The sequence below is a fragment of the Dichomitus squalens genome, assembly GCF_000275845.1.
Source record: "Dichomitus squalens LYAD-421 SS1 unplaced genomic scaffold DICSQscaffold_5, whole genome shotgun sequence".
NCBI lineage: Eukaryota > Fungi > Basidiomycota > Agaricomycetes > Polyporales > Polyporaceae > Dichomitus > Dichomitus squalens.
In genome coordinates, this window is record NW_006766887.1 from 1,228,326 (window position 1) to 1,255,755 (window position 27,430).

The 27,430-nt window shown below is 55.0% G+C and overlaps 8 protein-coding genes across 8 annotated transcripts; 4 read left to right on the forward strand and 4 right to left on the reverse strand.

Moving 5' to 3' along the window:
* Window positions 1-215: 215 nt before the first annotated feature.
* Window positions 216-3,922, forward strand: DICSQDRAFT_53831 (uncharacterized protein; the record flags this gene model as incomplete). The annotated part of the gene is made up of 13 exons (XM_007363104.1): window positions 216-376; window positions 435-441; window positions 498-536; window positions 598-632; window positions 686-709; window positions 771-1,063; window positions 1,175-1,813; window positions 1,935-2,026; window positions 2,075-2,180; window positions 2,261-2,500; window positions 2,562-2,767; window positions 2,835-2,966; window positions 3,080-3,922. The coding sequence occupies 13 exons, from the start codon at window positions 216-218 to the stop codon at window positions 3,920-3,922; spliced, it is 2,817 nt and encodes a 938-aa protein (XP_007363166.1).
* A 1,104-nt stretch (window positions 3,923-5,026) lies between these two features.
* Window positions 5,027-9,439, forward strand: DICSQDRAFT_178807 (uncharacterized protein). Its single transcript, XM_007363105.1, has 14 exons — window positions 5,027-5,195; window positions 5,312-5,388; window positions 5,491-5,518; window positions 5,731-6,019; window positions 6,093-6,104; window positions 6,160-6,744; window positions 6,807-6,816; window positions 6,875-6,966; window positions 7,018-7,132; window positions 7,199-7,423; window positions 7,501-7,651; window positions 7,748-7,802; window positions 7,890-8,021; window positions 8,110-9,439. The coding sequence occupies exons 1-14, from the start codon at window positions 5,095-5,097 to the stop codon at window positions 9,052-9,054; spliced, it is 2,817 nt and encodes a 938-aa protein (XP_007363167.1). The 5' UTR covers window positions 5,027-5,094; the 3' UTR covers window positions 9,055-9,439.
* Window positions 9,440-11,949: 2,510 nt separating this feature from the next.
* On the forward strand, window positions 11,950-13,995 carry DICSQDRAFT_101252 (family S53 protease-like protein; the record flags this gene model as incomplete). The annotated part of the gene is made up of 7 exons (XM_007363106.1): window positions 11,950-12,207; window positions 12,271-12,536; window positions 12,602-12,929; window positions 12,990-13,186; window positions 13,236-13,370; window positions 13,421-13,877; window positions 13,939-13,995. 7 exons carry the CDS (start codon window positions 11,950-11,952, stop codon window positions 13,993-13,995), a joined length of 1,698 nt encoding a protein of 565 aa, XP_007363168.1.
* A 756-nt stretch (window positions 13,996-14,751) lies between these two features.
* On the reverse strand, window positions 14,752-17,311 carry DICSQDRAFT_160139 (alcohol oxidase; the record flags this gene model as incomplete). Its single annotated transcript, XM_007363107.1, has 12 exons — window positions 14,752-14,913; window positions 14,970-15,334; window positions 15,397-15,481; window positions 15,536-15,873; window positions 15,933-16,173; window positions 16,238-16,254; window positions 16,323-16,527; window positions 16,588-16,694; window positions 16,749-16,842; window positions 16,898-16,961; window positions 17,020-17,101; window positions 17,167-17,311. The coding sequence occupies 12 exons, from the start codon at window positions 17,309-17,311 to the stop codon at window positions 14,830-14,832; spliced, it is 1,827 nt and encodes a 608-aa protein (XP_007363169.1). The 3' UTR covers window positions 14,752-14,829.
* Window positions 17,312-17,775: 464 nt separating this feature from the next.
* On the reverse strand, window positions 17,776-19,715 carry DICSQDRAFT_101258 (uncharacterized protein). Its single transcript, XM_007363108.1, has 2 exons — window positions 18,861-19,715; window positions 17,776-18,789 (listed from the first exon to the last, which is right to left on the reverse strand). The coding sequence occupies exons 1-2, from the start codon at window positions 19,660-19,662 to the stop codon at window positions 18,200-18,202; spliced, it is 1,392 nt and encodes a 463-aa protein (XP_007363170.1). The 5' UTR covers window positions 19,663-19,715; the 3' UTR covers window positions 17,776-18,199.
* A 354-nt stretch (window positions 19,716-20,069) lies between these two features.
* On the reverse strand, window positions 20,070-21,359 carry DICSQDRAFT_81618 (vacuolar protein sorting-associated protein 28). Its single transcript, XM_007363109.1, has 6 exons — window positions 21,177-21,359; window positions 20,971-21,073; window positions 20,764-20,874; window positions 20,463-20,605; window positions 20,333-20,393; window positions 20,070-20,258 (listed from the first exon to the last, which is right to left on the reverse strand). The coding sequence occupies exons 1-6, from the start codon at window positions 21,332-21,334 to the stop codon at window positions 20,193-20,195; spliced, it is 642 nt and encodes a 213-aa protein (XP_007363171.1). The 5' UTR covers window positions 21,335-21,359; the 3' UTR covers window positions 20,070-20,192.
* A 1,649-nt stretch (window positions 21,360-23,008) lies between these two features.
* Window positions 23,009-25,681, forward strand: DICSQDRAFT_178812 (uncharacterized protein; the record flags this gene model as incomplete). Its single annotated transcript, XM_007363110.1, has 10 exons — window positions 23,009-23,188; window positions 23,254-23,448; window positions 23,508-23,584; window positions 23,648-23,773; window positions 23,840-24,008; window positions 24,065-24,153; window positions 24,213-24,334; window positions 24,388-25,118; window positions 25,184-25,401; window positions 25,457-25,681. 10 exons carry the CDS (start codon window positions 23,009-23,011, stop codon window positions 25,557-25,559), a joined length of 2,010 nt encoding a protein of 669 aa, XP_007363172.1. The 3' UTR covers window positions 25,560-25,681.
* Window positions 25,682-25,746: 65 nt separating this feature from the next.
* On the reverse strand, window positions 25,747-26,718 carry DICSQDRAFT_125343 (uncharacterized protein; the record flags this gene model as incomplete). The annotated part of the gene is made up of 4 exons (XM_007363111.1): window positions 25,747-25,978; window positions 26,049-26,143; window positions 26,184-26,532; window positions 26,597-26,718. The coding sequence occupies 4 exons, from the start codon at window positions 26,716-26,718 to the stop codon at window positions 25,747-25,749; spliced, it is 798 nt and encodes a 265-aa protein (XP_007363173.1).
* Between the last annotated feature and the right edge of the window lie 712 nt (window positions 26,719-27,430).

Here is a 27,430-nt window from a genome sequence, read left to right on the forward strand (position 1 = left end):
CGCGGCCGGTGATTGGGAAAGTGTGGGCCCGGCGGAGGAAATGAACGCTTGGGTTGTCGGGCTGGCACTGCACGGCCTATCTTATCCACTCTTTCCCATCCCGCCGGCTGTGATCTACTCTCTAACCCAAAACTGATTATCCGCCGCAGCCTGTAAAGGGCCTCCTTTCCCTCGCTCGTCAGCCACACCGCTGTGTCTCCCTTCCACGCTCTCTCATGCCTGCAGACACTTCCAAACCAAATGCACTCGCCGCCGCCGCGCGCCGCAGAAACAATCTCAGGCGCGACACCGAGGACATCAAGTACGATAGCAGCCACGCTCGCGAAATTGAGCTAAAGCGGAGTAGAGGCGAAATCTCGTGCGCCGAATGTCGTAGGTGCGATCACCGCACTCTTCCTCCTCCACCAACGTTGTCCTTACTTGTCACCCTGCAGGCTGAAGGTGAACCATCGCGTCCCTCTTGACCCAGTGAGATAGCTGTGCTAAAGGTATAGCAGATACGTTGTGACAAGACTATACCATGCCAGTCATGTCAGGTGCGTCTCCTCATGCGCGCGCCTCACGCAGGCACTGTATTCAATCTCCCCGCCCGCACAGCGCCGTGGGTGTGCTGCATTGTGTCCTAATGGTCCGTCGCAGTCCATCTTTCCGTCGGGCTCGAGCTAACCAACTCTCTTGCAGGAAGCCTCGCGACCGGTCAGGGCACTCGGTACGTTATACCTCTCTGTCTCTTTGCGCGCGCGTCCCTTATGGATATTGGATTGCCCCAGCTTTGTCCTCGCTGCGACGGAGCACCTGCATCGTCGAATAGCGAAGATGAGTGAGCGCATACATCAACTCGAAGACGCGCTCGCCATCCTGCAGGCGAAGAGTTCGAACGAGCCGCACCCATTGTTGTCTGACGGGTTGTCCAAGAACAAAAATATTGACTCGGACGACGACATGTTGGCTCCGGAGCAGCCGACCGCGGCCTCAGGCGATGTCGTCTCAGCTTTCGGCATGCTTTCGATGTCCGACCATGGTGTCTCAAGGTTCTTCGGTCCCACAGGCGGAACCGAAGTATGTAACGCCCGAGCTTCTGTCCGCGGAAACCCTAGCTAACTTTCTGCACCCGCGACCAGTATCTCCTATTCGTATGTTCTTCCTCTCACCTCGCGGTCCATGCTCTCACCAGCTTGTCTCCAGTCCGATAGCGATGTCCCGTCGTCACCCAGTAACGGTAGCAGGTCCCCAGAATCTTTGCGGGGGTCGAAGACGCCACCTCTCCCTGGCGAGATCACACGTTTCTCCAACGCGTTCCCCTTCACTCCCATGGGTCCACCTCATCACGTATACGAGCTGATTGAGGGTCATCTCCCCCCGTATCCCCGTGCCTGTGAGTTGCTCGAGTCGTACGTGAGCCACGCCGCCTGGCTATTCCGCAGCGTACCACGCACACAGCTCTTCGACGAGATGCTTCCCCGCTATTACAGGCAGGCGGCCGACGATGACGCCCCTCTCCCGAGGATGGAACAGAGCAATCCGCACGACCTTGCGCTTCTTCTACTTTGCTTTGCGATCGGAGCCCTCATGGACCTCAAACAGCAGCCGTACAACTCCGAAGCAGAGCACTACTGTCAGCTGGCTCAGGCAGCCATGTGTCTGCACCCGGTACTTGCAAATCCCACACTTGTCACGATCCAAGCCCTCCACCTGCAGAGTATCTACGTGGCTATGGTGGGCAATGAGCCTGGTGGCCAGGATAATCAGATGGAGTTTTCGTGGGCTCTGGTCACTCTTGCTGGCCAGCTTTCTCATACGGTAGGTGTACGGGGTTATAACCCGAGGTATGTTTGCGCTGACTCTGCATGTGATCGCCTTCCTAGATTGGATTGCGTAAGTTTAAGCTCATCCCCTCTGTGCCATGTAAGCGGTGTTGACGCGGACGTGTCAAGATCGTGACAGTGCAAGGTTTGGTTTCTCGCCGGAGATTGTTGAGCGGCGCAGAGTGACGTTCTGGGATCTATTCGTTGCTGACGCGTGGCAGGTCAGTTGACGGGCCGGAATACTGGTACGACAACTTGCTGACGTCCAGCAGAGTCTCATGACAGGGCGCCCCCCTGTCATACAGAGAGAGTATATTGACTGCAAGTTCCCCACGCCCACTGCCACACCTGATGATGAGGACCTTGGTGAAGAACGTGAAGCAGCCTGTGAGTTTCTGTATCGTTTCTTTCCGTTCCTTGCGCCTCAATGCCTCCGCATCCTCGAACTCGAACAGTCGAGACATGGGGTTTCCGTTTCGCATTGAACTGTGTGGCCGAAGTTGCGTCGAAGACGCTCACTGCTGAGGCACCGTCATACGACACTATCATGGAGCTTGATCGCAAAGTACGCGAGTTCCCAATACCGCCCGACGCCGCGGCGATGCTGGAGGATCTCGACACGCCTCTCGACAGAGAACCCCCACCGCTACAGGACAGCATGATTCGCTTCGTCCTCTCCCACTCGCGGGAAGTCAGTGAGTACCGCGTCTCTTCTTCCTCACGCACCCATAGATGGTGGCTAAATTGGACAACAAGTCCTTTTGTTTCTCCATCGTAGCTTCTTCGCGCAGGCCATCATTGACTGTCCGAGGAATCCGCTCAGGAGCGCGTACGCGCACTCATTCCTTGCTGCGTATCGGTCATCCTCCACGGTGCTCAAGGTAGTCCGTGATCAGTTCAAATTGTATCCCAGTATGTGCGCGCGCTTCTGGGTCATCTGGACGTTCGCCTTCTCCGCTGCGGTATGAGTATCTTGCTTAGCGTTGTATCGGAATCCGTCCTGATTATGCGGATGGGGATTTTCTGCAGGTCGTGTTCGCTACCGTGGTTACCCGCGGCCCACGCTCGGCAATGGCCCCGCAGGCCCTTGCACAGCTTGATCAAGCGTATGAGCTGTTTACACAAGCGTCGAAGCACAGTCGGCGTGCCGCGAAAGCGCTGGTGAGTCCTACCACGATATATCGGCTATTTCAGCCTTCCCCCTCCGATGATCGCGCGCTGACCGACGTCCGGGATGGTGAACCGTGCGGTGCATGCTTCGAAATGTCATGTAGCCTATTCTGTTGCGCCTGCGAGAGAAGGCGCACTGCTCGTTCGCGGCTGCGCTGAACGATCCCATGTACGACGGCGCGCTGTGGACCGTCAAGACTGAGAAGGACGAGGACGAGCTGGACATCTTCGCCGGCCGCACCGCCGTCGTCGCCTCTAAGCGTCCCTCGCCTTCGCCTACTGCTCATCTCCCGCCATTGCACACCGGCGAGAGCCTCCCGCTCATCACTCCCCCTTCCTCAATTCCGATTGTGCCGATGGCAGATCCAAACGGTGTACCGCTGACGGAGGCGTGGCCTATGCACAGGCAGACGTCAGCGTCGTCCAGTGGACTTCCGCATGTGTCCTCCCAGTATCCTCCCCAGCCGTCGCAACAAGTACACCAAGCTATGCACGTGCAGTCGCACCCCCACGCGTCACAACATCCATATCATCGCCTCAGCTTCTCTCAGTCCGCACCACCTCCGCCATCCCCACAAGCGGGCTCGTCGTCATATCAGTGGGCTGGGGGACATGGACACTCGCACTCGCCGTCGGGCCTAGCGCCCCCGACGCAGAGCTACGGGGACCAGATACCCCCTACCACGCATGTGCCACCTCAACACCCGCATTCACATTACAGCTCGCAGTACCCGCCAAGCACGGAGATGTCGGCGGACATCCTGCAGCGGTACGCCGAGGCTGGGTATCAGAATCCCCCTCACCATGCCCACCAACAGCACGGGCACCCGCACGGCGGGCAGCCATTCGCGCCGCCGTCGGAGCTGGTGAACCTGGGCTTGGCGTCGCGCCATGGGAGGCTGGACGAGCGGTGGACGTCGTTCATGCACGAGAATGGGTTCCTGTAGCATGGGAGCTTGTTTTCGGCCTGTCGTGCGCAAGTCCATCCTGGTTCCGCCCCCTTTGCTGCATACGCTGCCTCGTAGTCATCTCGTTTAACCCCTCAGCACCCCGGAGTTCTCCTCTCCTCTCCCTTTCACCTGCATCGCGCACGCTCCTCCTGCATCATCGTGTATAGATTGGCCCCGGAACCATCTGATCGTCTTCGTTCTGAATCGCACCCGGAACTCGCTTCGTATAGTCGCTTTGTGTCGCCATCGTCGTCGTCGGTCGCTTTGTATACTGTCACCCTTCGCACAGAATCTTCCAGAGGACATTCGGACACTGTTCTCTGCTACAGCGGGCGCGGACTTTTCTGATTTCGTCCGCTCGGCTGTCCCACCCATGACACCGGTCATCTCTGTTCATCGGCTCGTATGTCCATATTCCAGGTCCATAGCTCCTGGTGTATCGTACTAGTGTAGTTTCGCTCGGGCACAACGCTGTTAACGTAGTACCCCCCATGATCTGGCAGCTTGCGCATTGAATTGCATCCTATAGGTTTTGCGGCGCCGAAGCCGCTTCATGAGGCAAGATACCGGTGTAGTCCGGCGGTAAGTACGTACTCACCGTCAGGGTCGCGATACTATTGAGCCCGAGTCATCATGCTCGGCATAAGACTGCACGGTGGTCGCCCGGCTTGGGCTCCGAGCCATCGATTCAGATTGTGGTCGTCATTACGTTACGGGCCGGCTGCATGAACGCCCTTGCCCCCAATTTCGGCCGCGATAGATCCTACAGCCCCCGCAACAGTGTTGGCAAGTCCGAATCAGCAGTGCACGTGTGAGGGTGAGATGCAGCGGATTGACGGAGAGGTGTGGATATGGGCTCGTGGAAGCTGTGTTAGCAAGCATTCCACTCAACCGGAGGTTCGATCGACAGGTGGTGAGTAAGCCACCCCAGTGTGCGTCCGAGTGTCGCGTCGGCTATATCGCGATTGGCTGGCGGGCTAGCGGACACTGCGTTGATCCGGCAGTCCGAGTTTCCCGGATTGGGCAGGCGCCCTCGCAGACGACTCGGAGCACTCAGCCGGCAGCGTTTACGAGAATCCCTTCCTTTCTACTGACTCCCATCTCCTCACACGCCCTCGACTCTGCGTATGCTGCCCACTGACTAGAGCATCCCACAAGCGTCCAGCCCAATGCCTGCGGAACCACGACGGAACTCGCGCAAGCTCACCTCCGACGACGACATCGAGCTCAAGAGGGCGAGAGGAGAGATCTCGTGCGCAGAGTGCAGACGGTGCGTGCCACTTCTTCGTGCGCTGCTATCGGACCACAGCCGCTACGGCTGCTCCTCGCATGGGGAGAAGCGTCCCTGTCCTTTCACTGCTGTGTGGCTCAAACGCGGCCTTCTAGGCTCAAGCTCAAATGTGACAAGAAGATCCCGTGCGGCTCCTGCGTGCGCCGCGGCTGCACTTCCATATGCCCCAATGGTGCGTCTCCTGCTTGTCCTTGTGGGACCGTGTGGATCCCCGTGCTCAGGACGCGATGGCTCACACGCGCTGTGCGGCGGTGGACGTGGTCTGCATTCGCAGGGAGTCTATCTGCAGGACAAGGCACAAGGTGTGTACATATGCTGTGTTAGCCCATCACATGTATTGCCCGCGGCGCGTGCGGCTTCGACCGGTCTTTCCCTCGATCGGCACTACTTGGCGGCCGCGCGTCGAAGCGAGGCTTCTCGGGACCTGTGGCTAACCAACTGCATTCGTTCAACCCCCTGCGTCACGGCACGCCGCGTGTGCGGGTGTGTATGCGCGGGGTACGCGGTCGCTTAGGTTCATCCTTGCGGACACGGAACAGCTCCATCGGAAGATATCCGAGATGAGCGAACGCATACGGCAGCTGGAGGACGCACTTGCCATCTTCCAGGCCGGCATCTCTCATGAACGACATCCGCTCCTCCGGGACGAGCTCTTAACCATCAAGTTCGGTCCCGAGGTCAGGAGGACGGTCGACGACGAACATCAAAGGGACATGTTGTCCGCGTCCATCGATGCCCTGGGCACGCTCACCGTTGGCGAACATGGGGAATCGAAATACTTTGGGCGATCTGCAGGCTCCGAGGTATGTCCCTTTGCTCCATATAACAATGCATATATGCAGCTAAAGTACTTTATGTCATTCATTCTCGATGCAGACTATGCTGGCAGTGAGTGGCCAGACTGTTGTAAGTTCCGTGAAAGTAATCACACTTCACCTTATAGCAAGCTGTTAGTGCAGATGAGGAAGGAAGTCCCGTTCCTTCGATCGAGCCTGAGCTAGCGAATCTAGCAATCGCCTTCCCGGTCTCTATTATCGAGGAAGGAACGGATGCTCTCATGCTCAAGCTCGAGGCCCACCTCCCGCCTCAGCCTAGGGCATGGGCGTTGTGTGAGACGTATCTGGAGCATCTTACCTGGTGGTGTCGGCCCATCAAGCGAGATGAGCTCATCAACGACATTCTGATACCCATATACAACTGCAAGAAGGACCCGAGTAAAAATGTATATCACCGAGATGGCACTACGGACGAGGAAGGCAGATGCCCCCACCTGCTCTCCGTCCTCTTCTTCGTCTTCGCTTTGGGCTCTCTTGTAGACCTCACGTTGCCACCGTGTAGTGCCGAGGCAGAGCTGTACTATCGTCTAGGAAGGGCTGCTTTGTCTCTCCGTTCCATCTTCGACTCGCAGGAAATCGAAACGGTACAAGCGCTCATTCATATGGCGATGTACCATAGTCTGTGTTCCCAACGGTGGTCGCTGGAGAGCGCATGGCGCATCATCTCGCTCTCTGGGAAGATCGCACAAAGTGTGAGTGAGTTCTTTCTCACTTGAGTGAGTAGATGACTCAATCCGTCATTGGGTCAATACAGCTCGGACTGCGTGCGTAACTTTCATATAGGCTCTCCGCGGCGATGTTCATCTGTCGGTTCTTCTATAGACCGCGATAGCGCAGCGTGGAAGTTGAGTGATAAAGCTGTCCAGAGACGACGGAATCTATTCTGGGAACTATTCAGTCTGGAGATGATACATGTGCGCCCTAACCTACATATTATGCCTGTCTGTTGTGCTCACGCTTCCTAGTGCATGTCCCTCGGGCGTCCGCCAGCACTGACCTTCAGTCACATAGATTGCGAACTACCAACTGACGAGGATGCCACCGTCGATGACGGTGACGGCGGAAGCAACTTGCGCGGATGTCAGTGTCATCGGACACCGCTGATGATCGGTCGCTAACTAAACGCTCTTGTTTTCCGAATGATAGATTGGTCCTTCAAGCATTCGTTCACACGCGATGTCTACACTACCGTAGTCGACGGAGTGCTGGCTGCCAAGCCACCTTCGTACGCCAAGGTTCTCGAATATGACCGCCAGATCAGGCAAACGACACTCCCAAACGTCCGACTTTACCTCCGACCGGACGAGGCCAATTACAGCAATCCGTCCGTCGTTTTGCGGTCGTTCTTCCTATCTCATTTCCGGAGCATCAGTGCGTTGCGCCTTTCGCGTGCCTTTCAGCGATCTGTCAAGCAACCTCGGCTCATGCGCGACGCTTCCATTCACTAGCTATGATCCATATACACCGAACATTCTTCGCACAGGCGCTATTGGACAATCCGACGAACCCGTTGTCAAGCCCCTACGCGCCGTCGTTCCTCGCAGCCAACCGTTGCGCTTCGATTCTCCTCCGCAGCTTCCTCCACCATTGGAACCGAAGGTGCTCATTTCCGCCATATGTCTCGCTCATCCGCATGCTCATCTGACATTCGCTTCGCTTCTGTTTTCCGCTTCTGTTTCCGTCACACCTACCCAGTCCGGAGATATGCAGTCGCTTCTGGGGCATGTGGACGCACGCGTTCTCGGCTGCTGTTCGTATTCACATCTGCCCGCCAAGCTTTCGTCTGCGGGAGCTGATGTTTTCCCTTCTATCCCTCCCTCCTTCGCCTGAATCGTAGGTTATCTTGGGAAGCACCGTCACGCGTTCGCCCAACGCGACGATGGCGCCAAGCGCTCTCACGGATCTTGACCTTGCAGTCGACTTCTTCGAGCGCGGTGCTCAGCTGAGTCCCCGCGCCCGTCAAGCTCTCGTACGTCCTTCCTCATATGTAGTCCTTTGTTCTCTTTCCGACGCGAGCGCTCCTGCTATCTGGCGAATCATGACATGCGTTACCACAGCCGATACTGAAGAACCTCAAGGAGCGCGCCCTGCGTGCGTTCAACGAATACCGCAACCGCCACATGACACCGTCCCTGGACATCCAGCTCCGGATAGGCCCCGAGGACCAGTTTCAGGACGAGCTCGCCATCTTCGGCGGCCAGACACGCGTCGTGACAAACAAGTTCCTCTCCCGCCACAAGAACAGGATCCCCACCAAGCCACGCATCGGCGTCAATGGAGGCGCGGACACGCCGGTGTCGCCGAGCCAGGCGACGACCCCTGCCCCCACGTCGGTCGCGAGCCCCCAGTCGGCGTCGACACCGAGCGAAGATGGTGGGCCGCTCCCGCCGCAGGTGGAGGACCAGATGGAGGACGTGCATCCGTCGCTGATGGAGTATCTGTCGTTATTCCCATCTGCGGCGTCGATTTCGGTGGTCAATGGGCAGCAGCAGCAGCCGATGGACACCACGCCGTCGGTGTTCTCTCCCGCAGCCTTGGGATCGTCGCCCTTCACGAACATGCGGACGCCCTCATCCGCTGCTGGCGTACCGGGCCTCCGACACCAGCCACAGCCTCAGCCACAGTCCCAGCCTCAAGCGGGGCCGTCGACCCCGACAGGCCGAGGTACCGAACCCGTCGGGGACCCGCTCGCGTTCTTCAACGTGCTGCCCGATAGCGGTGCAGTCGCGGCTGGGCTCGCGGACCCGTCGCTGGTCTTCGCCGCGATGGGGATGGGGCAGCCGGACATGGGTCCCCTGGGGACGAACATCTTCGGTAGCTCGTTTGGGGGAGGGGACTTTGGCGACCAGTGGACGTCGCTCATGCGCGAGACAGGCTTTTTCGACGCCCAAGGGAACTTCAAGACGGATGGCTTGATGTCCCCGATGTCCCCGACCACTCCCGGGACGGGACAGCAGGGCCATGCGCGACGGGACTCGGGGGACATCTACCCGACATATTAGAGGCGCGCTGTTGCTGTGCCTGTCTGCTTTCGGCTCTGAGTCTTCTCCACTGCATCTTCTCGCGCTGTGTTCGTTTCTATCTGCACTGTGCTTGTTGTGTTTGATTCACGTGCTACGTCTCTCTCGATCTGTATTCGCACTGTACAATGCCCCACAGACGTCTGGCTACTATACTATACGCACGCGTGACACGTTCTAGGTATACATTGTCTCCTCTCATATCCCAGATTGCTTCACCCCCGTTTTGTCATCGTGTGTCTCGAAGGCCCCTCAAAACTTCGCCTCTCGTATCAGATTGCTATGGTCAGTGTTTTATGTGTCGCATCGTAGCTGTGTTGAACTGTAAAGTGTATGTGCAAAGATGCCAAAATTCCCACCAGATTCCCCAACACCGGATTACGGCGCTTCAGTGGCATAGCAGGTTTGTTCCGTACATCTCGCATCCAAGTTCCTTTCATACCCCAGGCGGCCTTGGAGTACAGAGCTTTATTGACTCGTGTTCACGGCATTCGATGACGCATCACAAGCTGCTGATATATGCCTTCTGCTTCCCTCTTCATCCTGACAAGTCTCCCCTCCACGTCGTATACCACGGATTGACAAGACCATTACCTGTCCGCATTACTCCTCATGAATTCCTGCTCACTAGATCTTGCCCCTAGCGCCTTCACTAACTCGCGGATCATCGGTTTACTCCTGGAAGCCGCGTTTTTTGGAGTATTTGCAACGACCAGCGCCATGGGTACCTGGTGCCTACTTATCGAGAAACATCTGCATACCCATCTATGGCGCAATAGGATGCTTCTCGCATTGAACGCTCTGATGTTTGTGCTAGCACTAGCGGTGAGTACTCTGGCCCTGCCGAGAATTCGCAGTTGTGAGTCAACACCTTCGATAGCATCTAGCTCTCACAACGCGGATGGTTCTATCGGACTTCAGTCCATCGGACGGTGATATGATCGACGCCATATTCCAGAATGACCCAATCTCCTCCCCGGTTGGATTGGCGCAGTTCTATATGTATGTCACGCAGACCGTGATTGGAGACATCTTCATAGTAAGTCTCTACTTATCGGCTCTGGTTCAGTATGTTGATGGTGGGCTTGCTGCAGGTTTACCGCCTATTTGTAGTCTGGGACATTAAGAATATCTGGGGAAAGTCAATTCCAATAGCCATGTTGGTCGTAGATGTCGGTGAGTAGTGGTTTGAGTTCACGCACCTATTGGCACCCGTTATATCTGCTTGCCTTGCATCGTGCACCTTTTGAGGCAGTTTTACACATCTGATCCTGAATCCGCTGCTTTGCATATTGCTGACTGTTTGCTTGAATAGCTTGCGGATACCTTCTTCCTCGTATACCCATAGCATTCTTTGGAGTTTCCTTCTTGAGCAATGCCCTCGCCTCAGGTATGTGCCATCCGCTTGGGTGGCAACTACGATCTTTGACGATCATATCAAGCTCTTATAATGTGGCGCATACTAAATACCAAAGGGGCGCAAACACAATATCATTGGGAGTGGCACTCTCGTGCGATGTTCAATCTCGTTAGGTACCGTCGGGCTTTCGAGGCCATCATTCAGTCCGCAGCCATATACTCCATGGCGTCCATATCCCTTCTGGTGACATTTTTCCTCGGCACCGAAGTTAGCTTTGTGACTTGCATGAACGTTTTCCCTCCGCTCATAGTTCGTTCACTTCACATGTTCAAGCAAGCTCAGGCTGATGCGGTGTGGTCAGGGCTTCGTGTTTTCGCTCATAATCCTGCAAATGGCCCGAAAGTCTGTGATCGAAGGCCCCTCCCAAGGCCGCTTCTCAGCAGCAGAAATCGTAGCACTTCGCCCTGTGATCGTGCAGAAAGCGCGTTCCGAGTCTTCAATGGGCACATATCATGAAGAAGTGGAGCGGGTGCAGCAGAGCTCTCTATCCAGTGTAAATGACAGACAGCTCCCCGGAGAGTCGAACCACGGAGACGCAGTAGTAGCAGAAGGGGAACCCTGAAGCGATATTAACCGTGACGGTACTCGCTAGCTGTCAGTCGTGCCATAATTCTAGGCTAAGATGCGGAATATATATGATGCTTGTCGTGTCGACGATGCTAAGGCGCTTGACGATAGCACTGACTTCTTCCCTTTTAGAAGCCCGGTATGTACCCTTGCACTCTCGAATGCTCGTGGATGCCGTACGTCCCCGAACGGCGCAGATATTCTGAATTCGAGCACTCAGACTCGGACGTCGCGACATATTTCCATATAGGGATTTCTGGCAAACGCCGAGGCTCTTCGGTCCGACGCGCTTGCCAGCGAACACCTCTCATGCCTCGAAAGCCTCTTCTCTCACCGCGGAACCGCGACATAACTACTATTGATGGTCGGACTTTGACATGATGCCAGAAGCTCACTCTGAAACATCGGCACATACGGCCAACCCAAAGGAATGGCAGAATCCCGCATTCTAGCATGAGTCAGTCTGCTGGGGACTGACACTAGTTCAACCAAACGAGCCATCGTGGCCGAGCAGCTTTGGGGGAGGGGGAGTCGGAGGACTACAAATGATCTGAGGGCTGTCCAGTAAGTTGCTCCTTACGCTGTCAGCCGGCTGGTAGACCATTGGAGATGAGTGTGTTTGCGGAAGCAGTCTTCCTCTATCAAAGTGCGTGCCGGCAGGGATGATGGCAGGAGACTTGCTGCACGCGGGTAATTCAGGGCCTCGCGAAGCTTCTCTTCTATCATAGATTTAAATATGCAGCTGCCTCGTGTGCCGTCATCCTCGCACCCTCGGACCTCTGGAGGGTTGACTTCACTCGTCGGTCACCGACGCCGGGACCAACCGCTCTGCCTTCTGCTATATCTTGCGCCAGTCTCGGCTCTCGAGCTTAAGCCGCGCCCCTTCAGCTATGATCTTCGCAAAGGCTCTCCTCACTCTCACGTATCTTGGCTTAGCGTGCGCCACGTCGTCGACCAATTTCGTAGTCCATGAGAATATCAGGATCCCCCCGCGAGGTTTCACTTCGGTGGGGCCTGCCCCGCAGGGACAGACAATCACCTTACGGATAGCGCTAGCTCAGGCAAACAAAAATGCCATCGTTGATGCACTATACAGCGTGAGCGATCCGACGAGTGCCATTTATGGTCAGCACTTATCGAAAGCGGAGGTACGTGGACATCATGACTAACGACGTCGAGTCGAGTATACCTGATGTACATTCGTTTGAAAGGTTAACGCACTCGTTGCCCCAAGTTCAGACACCAAGAATGTGGTCGATTCCTGGCTGCATGCCAACGGCTTTAACGTTACGACGCTCTCTCCTGCGGGCGACTGGATCAGCATCAACGTGCCTGTCAGCAAAGCGAATGCCCTCCTCGGTGCCAACTTCACGACGTTCGCGCATCGGGATTCTGGGAGGCAATTCATTCGCACTCTCTCGTACTCGCTCCCGGAAAGTCTGCGGGGACATGTCGACCTCGTGCATCCGACTGTCACGTACGTGCACACCTTTGTACCCACCCTTGCACCTGGACTGATTAGGAAATGTCTCGAATACATAGCTTTCCGGATCCTGCGAGCATTGCACCCGTTGCGGCGAAGATGAAGCGTGCAATCCATGAAGTGGTGCAGCGCGACGTGTCTTCGACCTGCGCGAATGGTACGATTCCAGCGTGTCTTCAGGACCTGTACAAGATTCCCACTGCCCCCGCAACAAACAAGAAGAACTCGCTCGGAGTCACAGGTTTCTTTGGAAACAATGCGCACTACGCCTTCCTGGAGACCTTCCTACAGCAGTATCGCCCTGACATGAACCCGGCGACGAACTTCAGCGTAGTTGGTGTTGACGGCGGCTCCAACGACCAGGACGTCCCCTCGGTCTCTGAAGGAGTAAGAATATATCGCCACCTTAGGCTTATTTTGGTTCGACTCACCTGGCCATCACTATAGGAGCTCGACATCCAGTATACTGTTGGTTTGGCAACAAACGTGCCCGTCACCTACTACTTCATCGGCACGGAAAACAATGATGCCTTAGGGGGGTATCTCGACGAGGCGAACCTTCTTTTAGGTCTTGATGCCCCTCCTCTTGTCTTGACAACTAGCTATGGACAGCAAGAAAGCACGATCTCCTTTGAGCTTACCGAGTACGTCCGTCACGGGCACACGAAAGGAAAGGAGCTCACTCTTCTTCAGGAGACTCTGTCAGGTCTACGCACAGCTTGGTGCGCGCGGCACGACAATCCTCTACGCTTCCGGAGATAGCGGCCCGGGATGTCCGTCAGGGAACAACACAAATTTCCAGCCGACTTTCCCCTCTAACTGCCCCTTGTGAGTCTATTTTCGCAACGTCTGCAGGAACTCAAGCTCACAGCGCACAGCGTCACGTCTGTAGGTGGTACGCAGGGTTTTGCCCCCGAGGAGGCATGGACCGGCTCATCCGGCGGCTTCTCAAACTACTACCCACGCCCGCCTTACCAAGCCGCCGCCGTCGGGACATACCTCGCTCGTCACGGCCACAAGAATGCTGGCAAATACAATGCGAGCGGGCGCGCGTTCCCGGATATCGCCGCGAAGGCAGACGAGTTCATTGTCTCTGAAGATGGGCCATTCCCCCTGTTCGGCACGAGCGCGTCGAGCCCCACCATGGCGAGCATCATCGCGCTAATAAATGATAAGTTGTTGAATAAGGGGCGGCCCCCGCTGGGGTTCTTGAACCCGTGGCTGTATGGTGGGGGCTTCCTGGCATTCACGGATATTACGAAGGGGAATAGCTCGGCCCGTTGCAGCTTCACCGAGACTGTGCAAGGTTTCGATGCCGAGGTTGGCTGGGATCCAGTATGTCTTATCGGTCTGCTTGTAGATGTTACGCACATGACTGACGCCCCTGGTGATGCAGGTGACGGGCCTTGGGACCCCTCGTTTTGACAAGTTGGTTTCTCTCCTTGGACTATGAGTAGCTGGGCTACGGCCGGAATTCCAGGATGGACAACATGTGACATACTGCGCTTTGGACACTACCCGATGACATCACACGACTTCATGTCAAGTCAAGTAGGTAGTGCAGGACATGCTCTTTGGTATTCAAGGACGTCTCTTGCACAGCGATTCTTCCGCCATTGTCATCTGTTCTGGCGAATATTGCCAGATACGGCGTCTGACTTACAGTCCATGAGCCGCATTCTCCTTTTGTCTTGATGACACGCCTAGGACTGAAACAAAGAGCTGCACGTATGGCCACGTGCAGTTGGGTACTCCTTGGTAAATTGGAGTACTTTGCACTCACTTCTACATTCAGCTGTCACTGCCATGAAAAATTCGTCCGAAACCGCGATCCTTGCGGACTCCTGGTCACTGTTTACCTATTATATCCGATCTCGTTATAAAGCGGCGTCGCAGGTGAACTTATCAGGCAGGTACCCTGTCAAATACATCCCTCACCACACTCGTATGTGAATTTCTGTCGGAGTACTTAGCGGGTGTGGATGTATCGAGATGCATTGCGCTTGTATATTATTGCTACTGGTAGCAGTACATTTGTACACTAATTTCAACAAACAAAACTGACTCCCTTCGCGAATAACCCAAAGCTATGGAGTCTTGTAGGCTTGCCAAAAGACATCACGAGGCCCAAAACATACCTAGGTAGAGCACACGAAGAATGTAACGAAAGCAGGATACGGTATTAAAAAGCGATAGGAATGGAATGATTGTTGGGGAGCACTATGAAACGGTAAGTTATGTTGCTTGACAACTCTACGCTTATTGAGCGGACGTTCGACAATAAGACCTAGTCGCAAGCCTTGATGAGGTCGGCAGCGCGCTCAGCGAGAGCATACGTCGGGACTTGTGTATGCGCGGCGGGGATGAAGGGCTAATCGATCCGATCAGCAACCTATTATGCCTTTCAGACGAGAAGGGTAGACTTACGAAGGCAGAAGCATCGACGACGCGCAGACCTATCACGCCCTTCACAGTCAGGTCGGGGTTCAAGGCTCCGCTGCCCTTGGCAATAGTGTTCGCCTTGCCCATGCCGACCGTACCCGAGACATGATTAACAACGAGAGCGTTCTGGCGAATGAATGACTCGATCTCCGCATCCGTCTGTGCACTCGCAGAATCGCCAAACTCTCCGACAATCCAGCTCTTCCAAGCTGGCGCGCTGAGGAAGCGACGGCCGGCTTTGAGCGCTTCGGTCATAGCGTGAATGTCGAATCCGCCCTTGTCGCTGAGCAGACCTGGGTTGATGATGGGATAGTCAAAGGCGTTCGTGGACCTAAGTGTGATATTCCCACCTACCCACGTGGAGACAGATCATTAGCAACGTTCTAGCAGAGACGACCATGCGGATGCTTACGAGAAACCGGCGTGTACAGGTTGCTGATCAGAGTAAGGAAATGTCCATCCGGTCGCGACCCCCCGGCGAACGCAATGTACAGGTCCTAGAGCAGCTATGAATGAGCGAAGTCTGTGCAGCAGTACGCAAGATCCCTTACCGAAAAGATGAGCTGGTAATGCGGCGCAGTCGGACCAGAGCTTGGGTCCGAGACGGATTTGAAGATGGTGTCATTGGATGGGAGACGCTCCCACGCCCACTGATTGCACGCGCCAAGAGTGAAGTCGCCAGTCTGGGTAGCTTCCCACTGCGCCAGTTGTTCAGTTTGGAACGTGGTGTTCGTGATGAGATTGTCTAGCGTGTCGCTCGAGCTGACTTGAAAGTTTGTAGTCAGCAACGGATGGTCCTGAAGGTTCTGGCCAACATCAGGGAGATCGACGAGGGACTTTATTCCCAGAGACTTCGACTGAGCGACTGGGCCAATACCGGAGAGAAGTACTGAGACCCATCTCATCAGTCATATCGCTAAGAGTCGTGACGTCGATTAGGAGACATACGGATCTGAGGACTACCAATAGCACCGGCGGAGAGGATTACCTCCCTGTTGGCCGTCAGAGAATAGGACTTCCCGCCGGAGCCAGTCTGGAATTGCACGGTGCGCACAACCGGAGTCTTGCCCGAGGTCGTAGTCTGGACTACCTTGGTGACCTGCGCGTTCACGATAACATCGAGGTTGCTCCGTGAGAGCGCCGGCTGGATGTAGTCGCGCGCTGAATCGGAACGAGCGCCGTTTTGTATCTGTTGATCACGCACGGAGGGTCAATGAATGACACACTTGATCAACTATACGAGAAAGGCGCACAGAAAAGGGCGTCCAACCTGTATCATGGATATCATCATATGTCAGCTGTCTGCTGCAATAGGTTATGCGCGGGCAAGACACGTACTGAAGCCGATCATGTTACCAGAGTTCACATCTTGGTTGTATGCGAACTCGGCAGAAAGCTGTTGCTGCGCTTGCAGTCCAATGTTGTCCGTGGCAAGGGTGACCTCTGGTAGACCTGCGCCGAGGGGACCGGTGGTATTGTGGAGCGAGGGGACAAACTTTGTACTGGCACTAACGACCTGAGGCGAATTTGTGAAATCCTCCAACTAATGAACGTAAAACAGTAAGTGGAAAGTTAGCACGAGATGACTACCAGAACAACCGACCTTGAGGAAGTACTTGAACATATTGTTCCAATTCCAGCCACTATCACCCGTTACGGATGCCCACCGGTTGTAATCATCCTCCGCAGCGCGGGTGTAGATCATGTAGTCTGTCTACGTATTGGCGTACGGCTCAACAGTTTCGGTGGGAAGGGAGTGCTCACTGATGGATGTCGACCCGCCGAGGACCTTACCCCGCGCATACCCGATGGAGCGGTCATTAAGCCCCACTTGGGGTGTGGTAGTGTAGTTCCAGTCCTATACCAATGATATTAGAACGATGGCTCATCAACGCGCAATCTCCCCCGCTCACGAAAGTAGACCCGGTCAATGCTGGAGCAAGCCACGGAATGCGAATGTTAGTGTTGTTATAGTCGCTGAAAATTTGATATAACTATGTCCACCATCACAGGAGCGGCCAAAATCGCTCCGTACCTGGAACCAGCCTCAATAAGAAGGACCTTTTTGGTGCTGTCCTCGGACAACCGGTTTGCTAGAACGCCACCAGCAGCACCAGCTGTACCAAAAGAGACAGTAAGTTTCACGCGCACTAAAGCAGATCCCATTCCGAGAAAGACGTACCGCCGACAATGATGTAGTCGTACTTCGTACGCGAGGTCTTCGCAGCAGCGGCATCAGCACTCTGGTAGAGCGTAGCGTATGCTGCCTGAGGTGCAGCTACCGCAAGAAATAGCAGAGCGGCTTGAAGGAAGGAAGGAGTGATCATGGCGGGTGTAATGGCAGCGGATACTGTCGTCGTCGGCTGTCTCGCGTCCTGTGGCCCAGACGTATCGAAGGATAGGAATAAAGAACGACGAAGTCGCAAAGCACGAGGTTATAACAGAGAAAGGAGAAGGGGCGAGAGTGTGGGATGGAGGCCCTCCCCCCTACACTATAAATGGCGAAATGGCAGGCTCTTGGTCCGTCGGAGAGGCATGACAAATTCACTGCACGTCCAGGTGCCGCAACGTCATTTCTGCCCGTCGCCGAGGGACATCAGGAACAGTCCAATTGTCGAATGGGCAGACACAGACCGGAAGCAGGCAAGAGCGGAACCATATTGTAGATAGGCGACCGAGTGGAGGAAAGTTGGAACCGTCAAACGTGGTGTCATCCATCAGTCTAGGTACCTGATGTGCACTGAGATTTGCGAGATTGATGAGGAGAAGACCTGGGATGCCATATACACCCGTTTCGGATGCCATGAGACTTGGTGGATCTACCTGTGATCAATCTTGGATGTGTAGTAAACGGAGAAGCGACTTCAGTGGACGTTTGACTTACTCCTGGTCATCAACGTAATACACAGGTTCATGATCTGGCTGACTTGCTGTTTCGATAGTCAAGGGTAGCGACATGTGCCAGCTGAAGTATAGTGGAAGAAAGATGTTCTCAGTAAGACAAAACCGCAGTGACAGCCGACGAGACGGCTTCTATCAATCCAACCGCGTCGCGTAGGCTGCCATGCCGAGCGTTCATCATGACTATCGTACAAGCGGCAAATTTGTGAGAACGAGAACTACTGTAAGTCCGATAGCAGACTTCAGAATTGGCGGTCTCCACGTTCAATAGTTGCAAATACCGTTGACCATCGCAACGCGCCCGAGCTTCCTACCTACACGAACGTCCGTCCCACACCGTTGCATATGCCGCATGTGTCCTCGTCAAATATCAAGAAGGACGTCTTCCCACTGCCCCCACATCGCCAACAAAGCCGCCCGCCAATCCTCGGATCGCCAGGCGAGTACACAACGACGTTCCCCAACGACGGCGAGCCGCCACTCAGCTCTCCGACCGGACCCCACGATGGCGGTGGGAAGCCGGTCCGCGCTCCTGCCCCGACACCTAGACGGTCAAGGTACGAGGACATTGGCAAAACACCGCCCGCGATGGGCACGACACGCGAAGATGCGCCAGGATAGCCGGCACCAGATGGAACGCGGGACGTGGTTGCGGATCGTGAGAGTTCCTGGGCGGCGGAGGACGGACCTGCCCATGACGCGCTGTGGTTGTGTAGAGATGATTGTGGTGATCGGAAGACAGGCAACGGGCGCTGGTACGTCGACGACGACGACGCTGATGGCCCGTCAGGCCCAGGTGTCCATGGCGCGTACACAATCGCGCCTGCGTAGGGCTTTGCGTACTTATCCCAGCAACGAGAGCATGGGTGGGAGGGGTCGTAATTCTTGTAGCCGGTGTTCCGACCTAATCGCCGAGCCGACAAATAGGTATGGTCAATCATCTCTGGCGAACCGCCGGGCATACATTGCGCTCACATTTCTGACACTCAAACCCATTAGGATAAACCAGTACCTTGCCGTGCCTCAGTAGTGGGTGACCAGGCACAGGACGGTCAGTCGGACGACCGTCGTCAGCCACATCGTTTGAGGACGAGGACGAGTGCAGTGCAGGCGCAAATCCAGGATTTGCCGGCGAGCTGGCCGAAGGGGATGTGGGTGACGCACCAGCACTTCTACTCTGATATTGCGAGCTCGAACCTCCGAACAGCCCGCCGTCATCCGGGCCTGCCGCGTAGAAATCGCGCGCGAAATCCGAAACTGCATTGCTTGGGACGTCCGGAGAAGACAGCGGTCGTAGTCTCGTCGTTTGTGAACGCTGGACAGGATGCTGTGGGGGAGGTGCGAATCCAGAACGATGGACGTTGCCAGGGAAAGAGGACCAGCTGCTGCCGCCGGTAAGCTGCGGCGACGTCATCCCCCATGTTGGAGGAGGGAATTGAGCTTGATGTCGGCTTGGGGTTGCTACTGGTTGTTGGAAGGGCCTTCGCGGGCCGAGCTCGAGAGTAGTCTCGCCCTCACGGACGTTGGGCGTAGCAGTGTAAGCAGGAGGTAGTTCTTCTTTCAGGAGCTCCGCTACAGAGCCCCCTGTTCTCTCGGGAGGAGTCGATGTAGGCGCAACCCTCTCCGGAGGTGGCCCGGGAGGTGGTGCATAGGAGGATGGAGGTGGGACGTCGTCATTTACGGGAGGCGAAGGAAGTGGGGGAGAGGAACGTCCGGTGCGCCCTGTGGGGGTAGGCGTCACCGTGGGAGTGCGGAAGGGATTGTGAATAGCGACCATAGATCTTGAGGGGGTTGTCTGATTCAACTAGAGACACTCAAGGGAGACTGAGGCCCGATGCAAGGAGACGTTGTGTGGACGATAGAACGAGAGAAGAGTCACACACTGGCCGAGGGGCAGAACAGAGCACCTGAGCCGCGGCACAAGAGCCGCCCGGCAGTGCTTCACAAGGAAGTCTCAAGCACTTCTGTCCAATTCATGCAATATTGCGGCTTCACACAAGATGGCTTGCGAGACGACAGCAAGGAGAACAAAAATGGAATAACCAACGACCTACAGCTTCGATGTAGGGTATGCAGGGCACGAGGCGACGCACCGTTCGATACGCGCCACAACGTCGCCCTGAAGCGCAGGCCGACAGTATAGTCCAAGTCAGCCCCCACGAGTCGCAGAGCCATCGTTCAAAGGCATGTCACGCGATCGTATAGAAAGTACAGCAACACTCGCCTCTCGGCGACAAACGACACATACATCGACGCATCGGCACGGCAGGTGTCCGAGAAAGCCGTCGTATCACATCAGGATTACGATTAGTCCTCCTTGCCGCTTAGACTCCTCATGAATTCACCATAAGCGTGCTCAATGTCAAACGACAGCTGCGGTTGTCCGGAACAAAGTCAGTGCTCCGCCGCAGTATGACATGGCCTCCCTGCATCGCCATAGCACTCACCTGCCGAACCTGCTCCTCGGTGAGCTGTTCCGACGCCTTCATTCCATTTAGGGTGATCAGCCTGTATGTGGCGTCCCGCCCAAGTTCACTCAAACGCTCCGGCGCGCTGTTTCAAACGGTGCGAACTCACCATCCAACCATCTTGCTGCGACCTTCCCAGTCCTTGCTCCCCTTGAAGCGTGCATAGCTCGTCACTAGCTCCTGCAGGTGCGGGTGCAGTTGATCCTTGGCGCGCATGCCCAACTTCAAGGCATCGGCAAAGGTGATAAACCACTGAACAGAACAAACACGGAACACATGATGTTAGTAATGAGTCTAAAGTTGGTGGGGTGATTATGCGCGCAGGACAGGCGAGGGAACGGCCACGGTCGATGCCGATTAGGCGTTCGGTGACGCTGCGCGACCTGCGAGCGACATCGGACTAGACTTACTTGTGTCGTTTCTGCCACCCATTTGGACGTCTCAGGCCCGGCCTCGCTAGAATGCTCGACCGTAGCGGGTACTCCCACTTGTATTCGGTATAGCGCGGCTGGGTGATCCATCTATGAAGTATCCACCAAAGAGACATCAGTCTCGAAACCTCACGACTGTGCAGGGTTCACGGCGTGAACTCCATGGACGGAGATTGGAGTGCTCACCCGAAATCTCGACATGAATTGCTCAATTGACGGCACGTCGTCCCCGACGAGCTTCAGCATGGTCTTGTATTGCGACAGTAGTCGCGTGCAAGCTGGAGAATACCTCTTCGGCCGGACCACTCAGCATCCCTCATCTCATCAAATGGAGCCCATCTTTCCTCAGTCTTCATGAAGGAGGCTAGACGGGCTGGAGATGTACTACTCACTCGGCAGCGGTGACCGAATCCCGTACATACGCGCGCTCGAGGTACTCCAGCGCGACAATGATCCCAAACAGAGTAGCCAGAAGTCCGTATTTCTCGCGTTCCGCGTTAGTTGTGTATAGCCGAGCCTCTTCGTCCAGGTTCAGTGGGGTGGAAGACATCGCAGATAATGAGCACCAGGACGAATTGGTGGACTGGGGACAACGTGATAAGCGCTTGTTGACCGGAGCTCGCGAATGCCACGCCGACGGCATCTCCTGCCGATCCTCCAGGTATGATAACTGGCAGTGGAGGATTCCTTTGAGGGTCGACTTCCTCAACATGGTCTATCTTACTACACAGATCATTAACATGCTCGCATCTGTGCCTCAAACGCAGTTGACAACCCGGTGCCTAAAATTATAAGAGCTGAACTACAAGTACGGATTGCACCAATGTGACAGAGATCTAGATGACACTATGGTGATACCAAGACCAGCCCGGCGTAATGACAAGCGGGTCTATGCTAAGAACGGCTCCGGTTCCCTTCAAGAGCTCAGGGGGATGAAGCACGACACTGACCTCTTCATGAGAATGGTGGTATTGCTACAACCTTTTCAGTATGTATAATGTATGGGAGCCGACTCTAAGATTCATTGTCATCAGAATTGTGAGAAAAGGATACAAGGTGTACGGTATTGACACCGCTGTGCGCTACGACGATCAAGACCTAGCTCTCCTTCAGAAGGTCAAAGACAAGGTATCGTTACGCGAAATATTGTCCTAGTTGCTACGACACACATACAAGTTGCCAACAGACTATCGAAACGTTCCCATTATTATGAGGATGGTTGGCCGATATCCGCCTATCTCAAAGGGCACTATCTCAGCTGGAGCTGTCTAGCTAGGGCGATGTACGTACCTCCACATCTGCTATGCGCCATAGTCTCAGTCGTGTTCCCGTGCTTCAAGTCTTTCTGTAGCGTCGGTCGCGCCCATTCGCCGGCTTCGCCCGACCACCTGTACAAGACCCCCGGCACGAGAGTTGCGCCGCAGGAAGGTTTCAGATCCTCGTCTCGTACCTCTTCCCGTCCTACAACCAATCGCGCAAGGGTAGTAGCTACTCCTCGCAAAAATGCCCAGTGTTGGCTTCAGCGAAGTGCCTGGAGAAAGTATAGCTGATCATAGGGCTCACCGAGGCGACGAGCCTGCTACTGAAAGGACTGAGGTAACTATCTATCCTAGTGAACGAGTCAATAGTTGTGCACCAACGTTGTGGCGGTCCACTCGTTACTCCGGCATGCCCAACGGATTGCAAAGCTGTTCGCCACGCTTGGCGTCAAGGACATGCTGTACCTCCGCGTCCTGTCTCGCATGTCGTCGCGCAACGAATGGCTTCGCGAGTTGCGCAACAACGGAGAGTGAAGCGAAATTCAATTGCGGATCCTTGTCGACATGCTCGACGACGTAGCTGAGGAATGAGGAAGATGGGGAGTTCAGCCGTGCAGCGCCGCCACAGGGACTCCGGAACGTATCCGAGCGCAAAGAGCAAATGGGATACACATGTGAGAACGTTGGCAGCAGATGATGCATGTGTATGAGTACTTCCGAGGCGGTACAAGTTGTAGTATGTCACTTGCCCCGTCCTTCTGTCCTGCTATGAATGTTAGGGTTTCTCGAAAGGCTAAGTAGCGCTGAAAACAAAAACGCCTGGAGGCAGTGCATCTCATCAGCGCAGTAAGATGACGTAAGGGGACACATTTAGCGCTCATCGTTGCCTCGCTTAAAGATCGAGTGCATGTTCGTTTTTCATGTTTCATTCATCTTACACTCTGAGCCACTCATGCAACTCAGTCATGCTTCCTCGCAAGAAAATGAAACTGAGCGATGGCAAGGCTGGCGACTGCACCAAACAGACGAGCATCAGCGACCCTGTGGTTACAACCGATCCAGAAGCAGGAGCATCGCGCAAGTTCAGGATGCGCAAAGGATGTCTGAAAGACATACCCAGCTTTGCGGTGGAACTTCAACTTGAGGTTAGTTGTGCCTACTCTTAAGCCTTAAAGTGCTCTGAACCATCTCACGACGACTCAAATTTCAGATCTTCGGTTACCTACAACCACAGGATCTCTTCAATCTCTCGCGAACGTGCAAGGCCTTTCATTCGTTCTTCTTGCATCGTAGCAATGAACGTCTTTGGGAAGCCTCCCTAAAGAACGACGAGGACCTGCCTCCGAGACCGCCATGGATCAGTATACCGGCATTCATTCATTTGCTCTACTCACCCTATTGCCACGTGCGCCACCATCATCACCACCTTCGCCTATCTACACTGACGTTTCATGCCGCTTACAGAATTGCGCTGGCCCCAACGTTCGCAAAGCTGCTTGGCTGTGGTTTGCTCGGTATTGTTCCCACTGTCTGCCACAGGTGTGAGTGGCAGGTTCGACACAGGCTTCTGGAAATCGCAGCCGTGGCTTATTCCTCCCTTCCAGGTCTTGCTCCGCTCAAACCGTACACGAAAAGCTTCAGCGCGCGGACACCGTTTTGCAGGAGCAGTTCAGGTACCAGCCTGAGTGCTTCTTGCACGGAATCGACGAGGAGCGTCCGAAGGTCCCACAGTAAGTCGCATTCTATTCGGTACCCGGAAGCGTAGTTACTTATCGAGAACGTCTATTCATCTATAGGCGAGGCGGTTACAATTACAATTATCATCGTCAGCAGCAGAAGCGATACTTTTCTCGACACGTGGACCAGTTGATCGACAAGTGGAAAGCCTTACCCGAGCGCAAGGACCGTGATGTCCTGAAGGCTTTCCTCTCCGAACGGAGTGCTGAGCTTCGTGTGCAGGAGAGGGTGAGTGACCTTACAGGGCGTTGAACTGCCACACTGTGATCTCATGGTATATGTAGTACGCTCGGGATTGTGAGAAGTGGTACGAAGAGCGAAGGCAGGATCGGAAGGACGAACTTCAGGACGTACGAGAACAGCGGTTTGACGCGTAAGCGGCCTTCTCTGTCCCCAATAGTGTTCATTGTTTGGACCACTTTCTGTTCTCAGGATTCTCAGACTACTCGAAGAGACGGGTTGGAAGAAGGAGCTAGACTATCTCGGCGAAGACGGACTCCAGAAAATGTCTCGTTTACCGGTAGTCAGGCAGTCTACGAAGCTTACGGACAAGGGTATACCTCTGAGTCACACCATTATATCGCATGTGATGCTAATAGTCCCGCAGGATGGGAAAAGGTGCAAGATGCACTCGACGACTTTTTGAACGACACCCGTGCTCAACGGCTGAAGGAAGAGAAGGACCGGATCGTCAAGGAACGCTTCGCTGAACTGGATGCCGCCATTGTCGCATACTGCGTCACGCTCCCGCGCAACGCAACGATGAACTGCCGCCCGCTGGCGTTTGACCTTGCGCCCATGAAAGAGCTGGAACGCCTCGCTAACGCCCCAGTCTCGAAGAACGTTACACGGGAGAGCTTCGCGTCCATCGTCCCGAAGCTCGTTGACAAGTGGTTTGCGAAGCAAAAGGCCGATTTCGAATCACTCCTTCGCCCTCTCGTCAAGTGCGACCGTGTCCCTCTGGGTGTGGACATTCTGGATCTTGCAATCGCCGTTTTCTACTTGGGGGGTTCCAACGAACCCCCCTCGTCGAGGCTTCGTTACCCTTATATCCTCGCTCAGTCGCAGTTCCGGTGGTCCTATGGCAGCGAGGACTTGCCTTCTGGCCACTATGCCCGACATGTAGCTGATCGTTATAATATACCCTTCACGGTCAGCGTGATCGATAAGAACAAGGTTGAGCGGGGCATCAAGTGGATGCGATCCATACTCACGGCGCTGGGCCTCGATCCCGACCGGACTACATTCGCCGAGCTGGAGAAGTGCGAAGGACGACTTCGGTGCGCGAAGTGCAAGTCCGACAGGCGTCCGGACGTCGTCTATGCCTGGGAAGCCGCGGTGAGTGCATCCCCCAATACGCACCCACCGTGTTGCGAAAATGTTCACTAAGACGGGTGTCACAGTTCGTGCATACGGCGTCGAGCAACTCAGGAAAGAAGACGTCTTACCATAACCGCTGGGTCCGGGTTAAAGCAGCGGATATGGCTCGCGTGAAGGAGCTCGAGGCGACCGCGCATGAAATGTCGTTTAACAGGGAACGCTCGGCTTGGTGCTGCAGCCTTTGTCTTGAGGATTGGTGGTCAGGGAAGGGAAACGAGATTCCCCAGCATCTTGCGCAACAGTCAGTTCTCCTTGGCGCTCATGCACTAGTGCAAACGTCACTCACCAAAACGCAGGCATCAGATTGAAGACTGTCGTCGTGCCATCGAGGATGGTACTGTCTACCTCAATCCCAAGTGCTATGCACTCAGGAAGCCGCCTGTCACCTTACCTCCGTAATCAGGCGACACGTCTACTGGCTCAAGTACCCTTGAACGCTATCAAGACCCGGTGGCATCGAGTCGAGTCATCTCCCAGATGAGCATTGCAACGATCGGTAGTTCTACATACATGTGACTTCTCCGAAAATTCTTCCAAGTACATTCCTATGTCATGTCAGCGTAACGATTGTGCATCGATATCCGGGTTAGGACTGTGCGGCCTTGATGGCATCGACAAAGGCTTCGATGTCGGAGGGCAAAGTGTCGTATGGGTTCTGGCCGTTCGCTTGGGTGTCATCGGTGACCCAGAATGCCCCAACCTCGTCAGTAGTGACCAGCTGAGAAATCAGGCTCGTCGGGGGTGTGGACGGCCCGTCGGTCAGCACAATTGCCTGCTTTGAGGCCGGCGTAGATGATCCAAGTGAAAGCTGGCTGGGGCTGCATTGAATTGGTATTGCATGGGGATGAGACAAGAGGTGAACCGGACGCAGATGAAGGTCATTCTCACCTGAAATCGTCGAAGAAATTCTCTGCAGTGAGCAAGATGTCCGCTAGACTATAGTACGCGGTGTCCGACACGGCAGTGCCGGGATTCAGCGCGATCTACATCATGTCAGTCAGTATCCGAACTCGGACTCTTGACCGTAGCCATGGCACGTAAGAAGTCAAATGTTTTCCGTGCATGCGAGACGAAGCTCTGGTACGTGCTGAAGTCGGCCGCGGTGCCGGAAACTTGGTCAAAGAAGATGCCATCCACCCTGTATGCCGCATCCCAGCCAGCATATGTGTTGACGTCTTGGGTGACGCCAGATACCTTGCTGGAGTCGGCGTCCCAGGATGCCACATATCCAAGCACGATGACGTTGTCGGACGCGGCCTGCAGGATTGGGATGCACTGCTGGTATTCTGCCCCGGGCTGAGTGTTTGCTCTTCCGGGTCCGCTGTCCGGGTTGATGATGGCGTAGAAGGGCATACGAGGGTGGGCTTCTATGCTGTGGTACCGAGGTTGTGAGCACACAAGAGTTTCCCCAAATTATGACCTCACAGAGAACGAACCTGTTCAGAAGAGAGGCCCAGCCGGAGCATTGGGGCCCACCCACAGGGTCAATGTACAGCGGGATCAGGACCCCGGAGGCAAGGGCAGTAGCGGTGGCGGCGGCAGCACCAGGGAGATGCATGTGTTCTGTTGTACAGTGTGAAACGAAAGGTTACGTGTCGTGCGAGAGAACAGGACACACAGCCCGACTTTCGAGGCCTTGAAAGAGCTCCGGGCAACAGCAGACGGGTGAACGCCTGCTTTATATGCAAGACATTAGAGTTCAGTGTCACCGTAAGACTGGCGACATACTGGTGAGGTCTTGTGCGACTAACCTATTCCTGGCGTTTCAGGAGGTTCCTATCATGACAGGCAGCTTCGTGCGCGTCTCATAACTGACTGCACCTTCAAGTTGAAGTCTCGTGTCTATGCTCGGCGAAATTAGGGGGACGATGAGAGTGGCTCATTGTGCGGTCAACAATATTGATCACTCGCCATACAATAGCTACTCGATGGTGTCGCTTGACTCGGATCCGGACTGAGACTCTGCAGAGAATGGTACAACAAGTAGTACAAGAACAGGCTCGAACTTTTGCATGACATCATCCTCCTCCTCAAGCGCCCGATCACAGTTTGCCGACATACCTCCGGCATCTGCCACCCAGCTGGCAGTGATGGACCTGTTGCAATAAGTATCGATTTCTCAGGTTCTTTCACCTCATGAAACCTCCGAGCTCACCGCCCCTAGCTACTACAGTCTATGATGTCAGGACTATCTCAATTGATCAGCAACCAACAGCTACGTCCGTATGATCTCGTCAGTCAACCTACAGCGTCGAAACTGCCCCGTGGGT

Coding starts and splice junctions, on each gene's coding strand:
- DICSQDRAFT_178807 (XM_007363105.1), top strand. CDS start 5,095: ATGCCTGCGGAACCACGACGGAACTCGCGCAAGCTCACCTCCGACGAC. Junction 5,196..5,311: donor TCGTGCGCAGAGTGCAGACG/GTGCGTGCCACT, acceptor GCGGCCTTCTAG/GCTCAAGCTCAAATGTGACA. Junction 5,389..5,490: donor CACTTCCATATGCCCCAATG/GTGCGTCTCCTG, acceptor CTGCATTCGCAG/GGAGTCTATCTGCAGGACAA.
- DICSQDRAFT_101258 (XM_007363108.1), bottom strand. CDS start 19,662: ATGGTCGCTATTCACAATCCCTTCCGCACTCCCACGGTGACGCCTACC. Junction 18,790..18,860: donor TGGGTTTGAGTGTCAGAAAT/GTGAGCGCAATG, acceptor CTCGGCGATTAG/GTCGGAACACCGGCTACAAG.
- DICSQDRAFT_81618 (XM_007363109.1), bottom strand. CDS start 21,334: ATGTCTTCCACCCCACTGAACCTGGACGAAGAGGCTCGGCTATACACA. Junction 20,875..20,970: donor AATTCATGTCGAGATTTCGG/GTGAGCACTCCA, acceptor GATACTTCATAG/ATGGATCACCCAGCCGCGCT. Junction 20,394..20,462: donor CGCAGCAAGATGGTTGGATG/GTGAGTTCGCAC, acceptor CGCCACATACAG/GCTGATCACCCTAAATGGAA.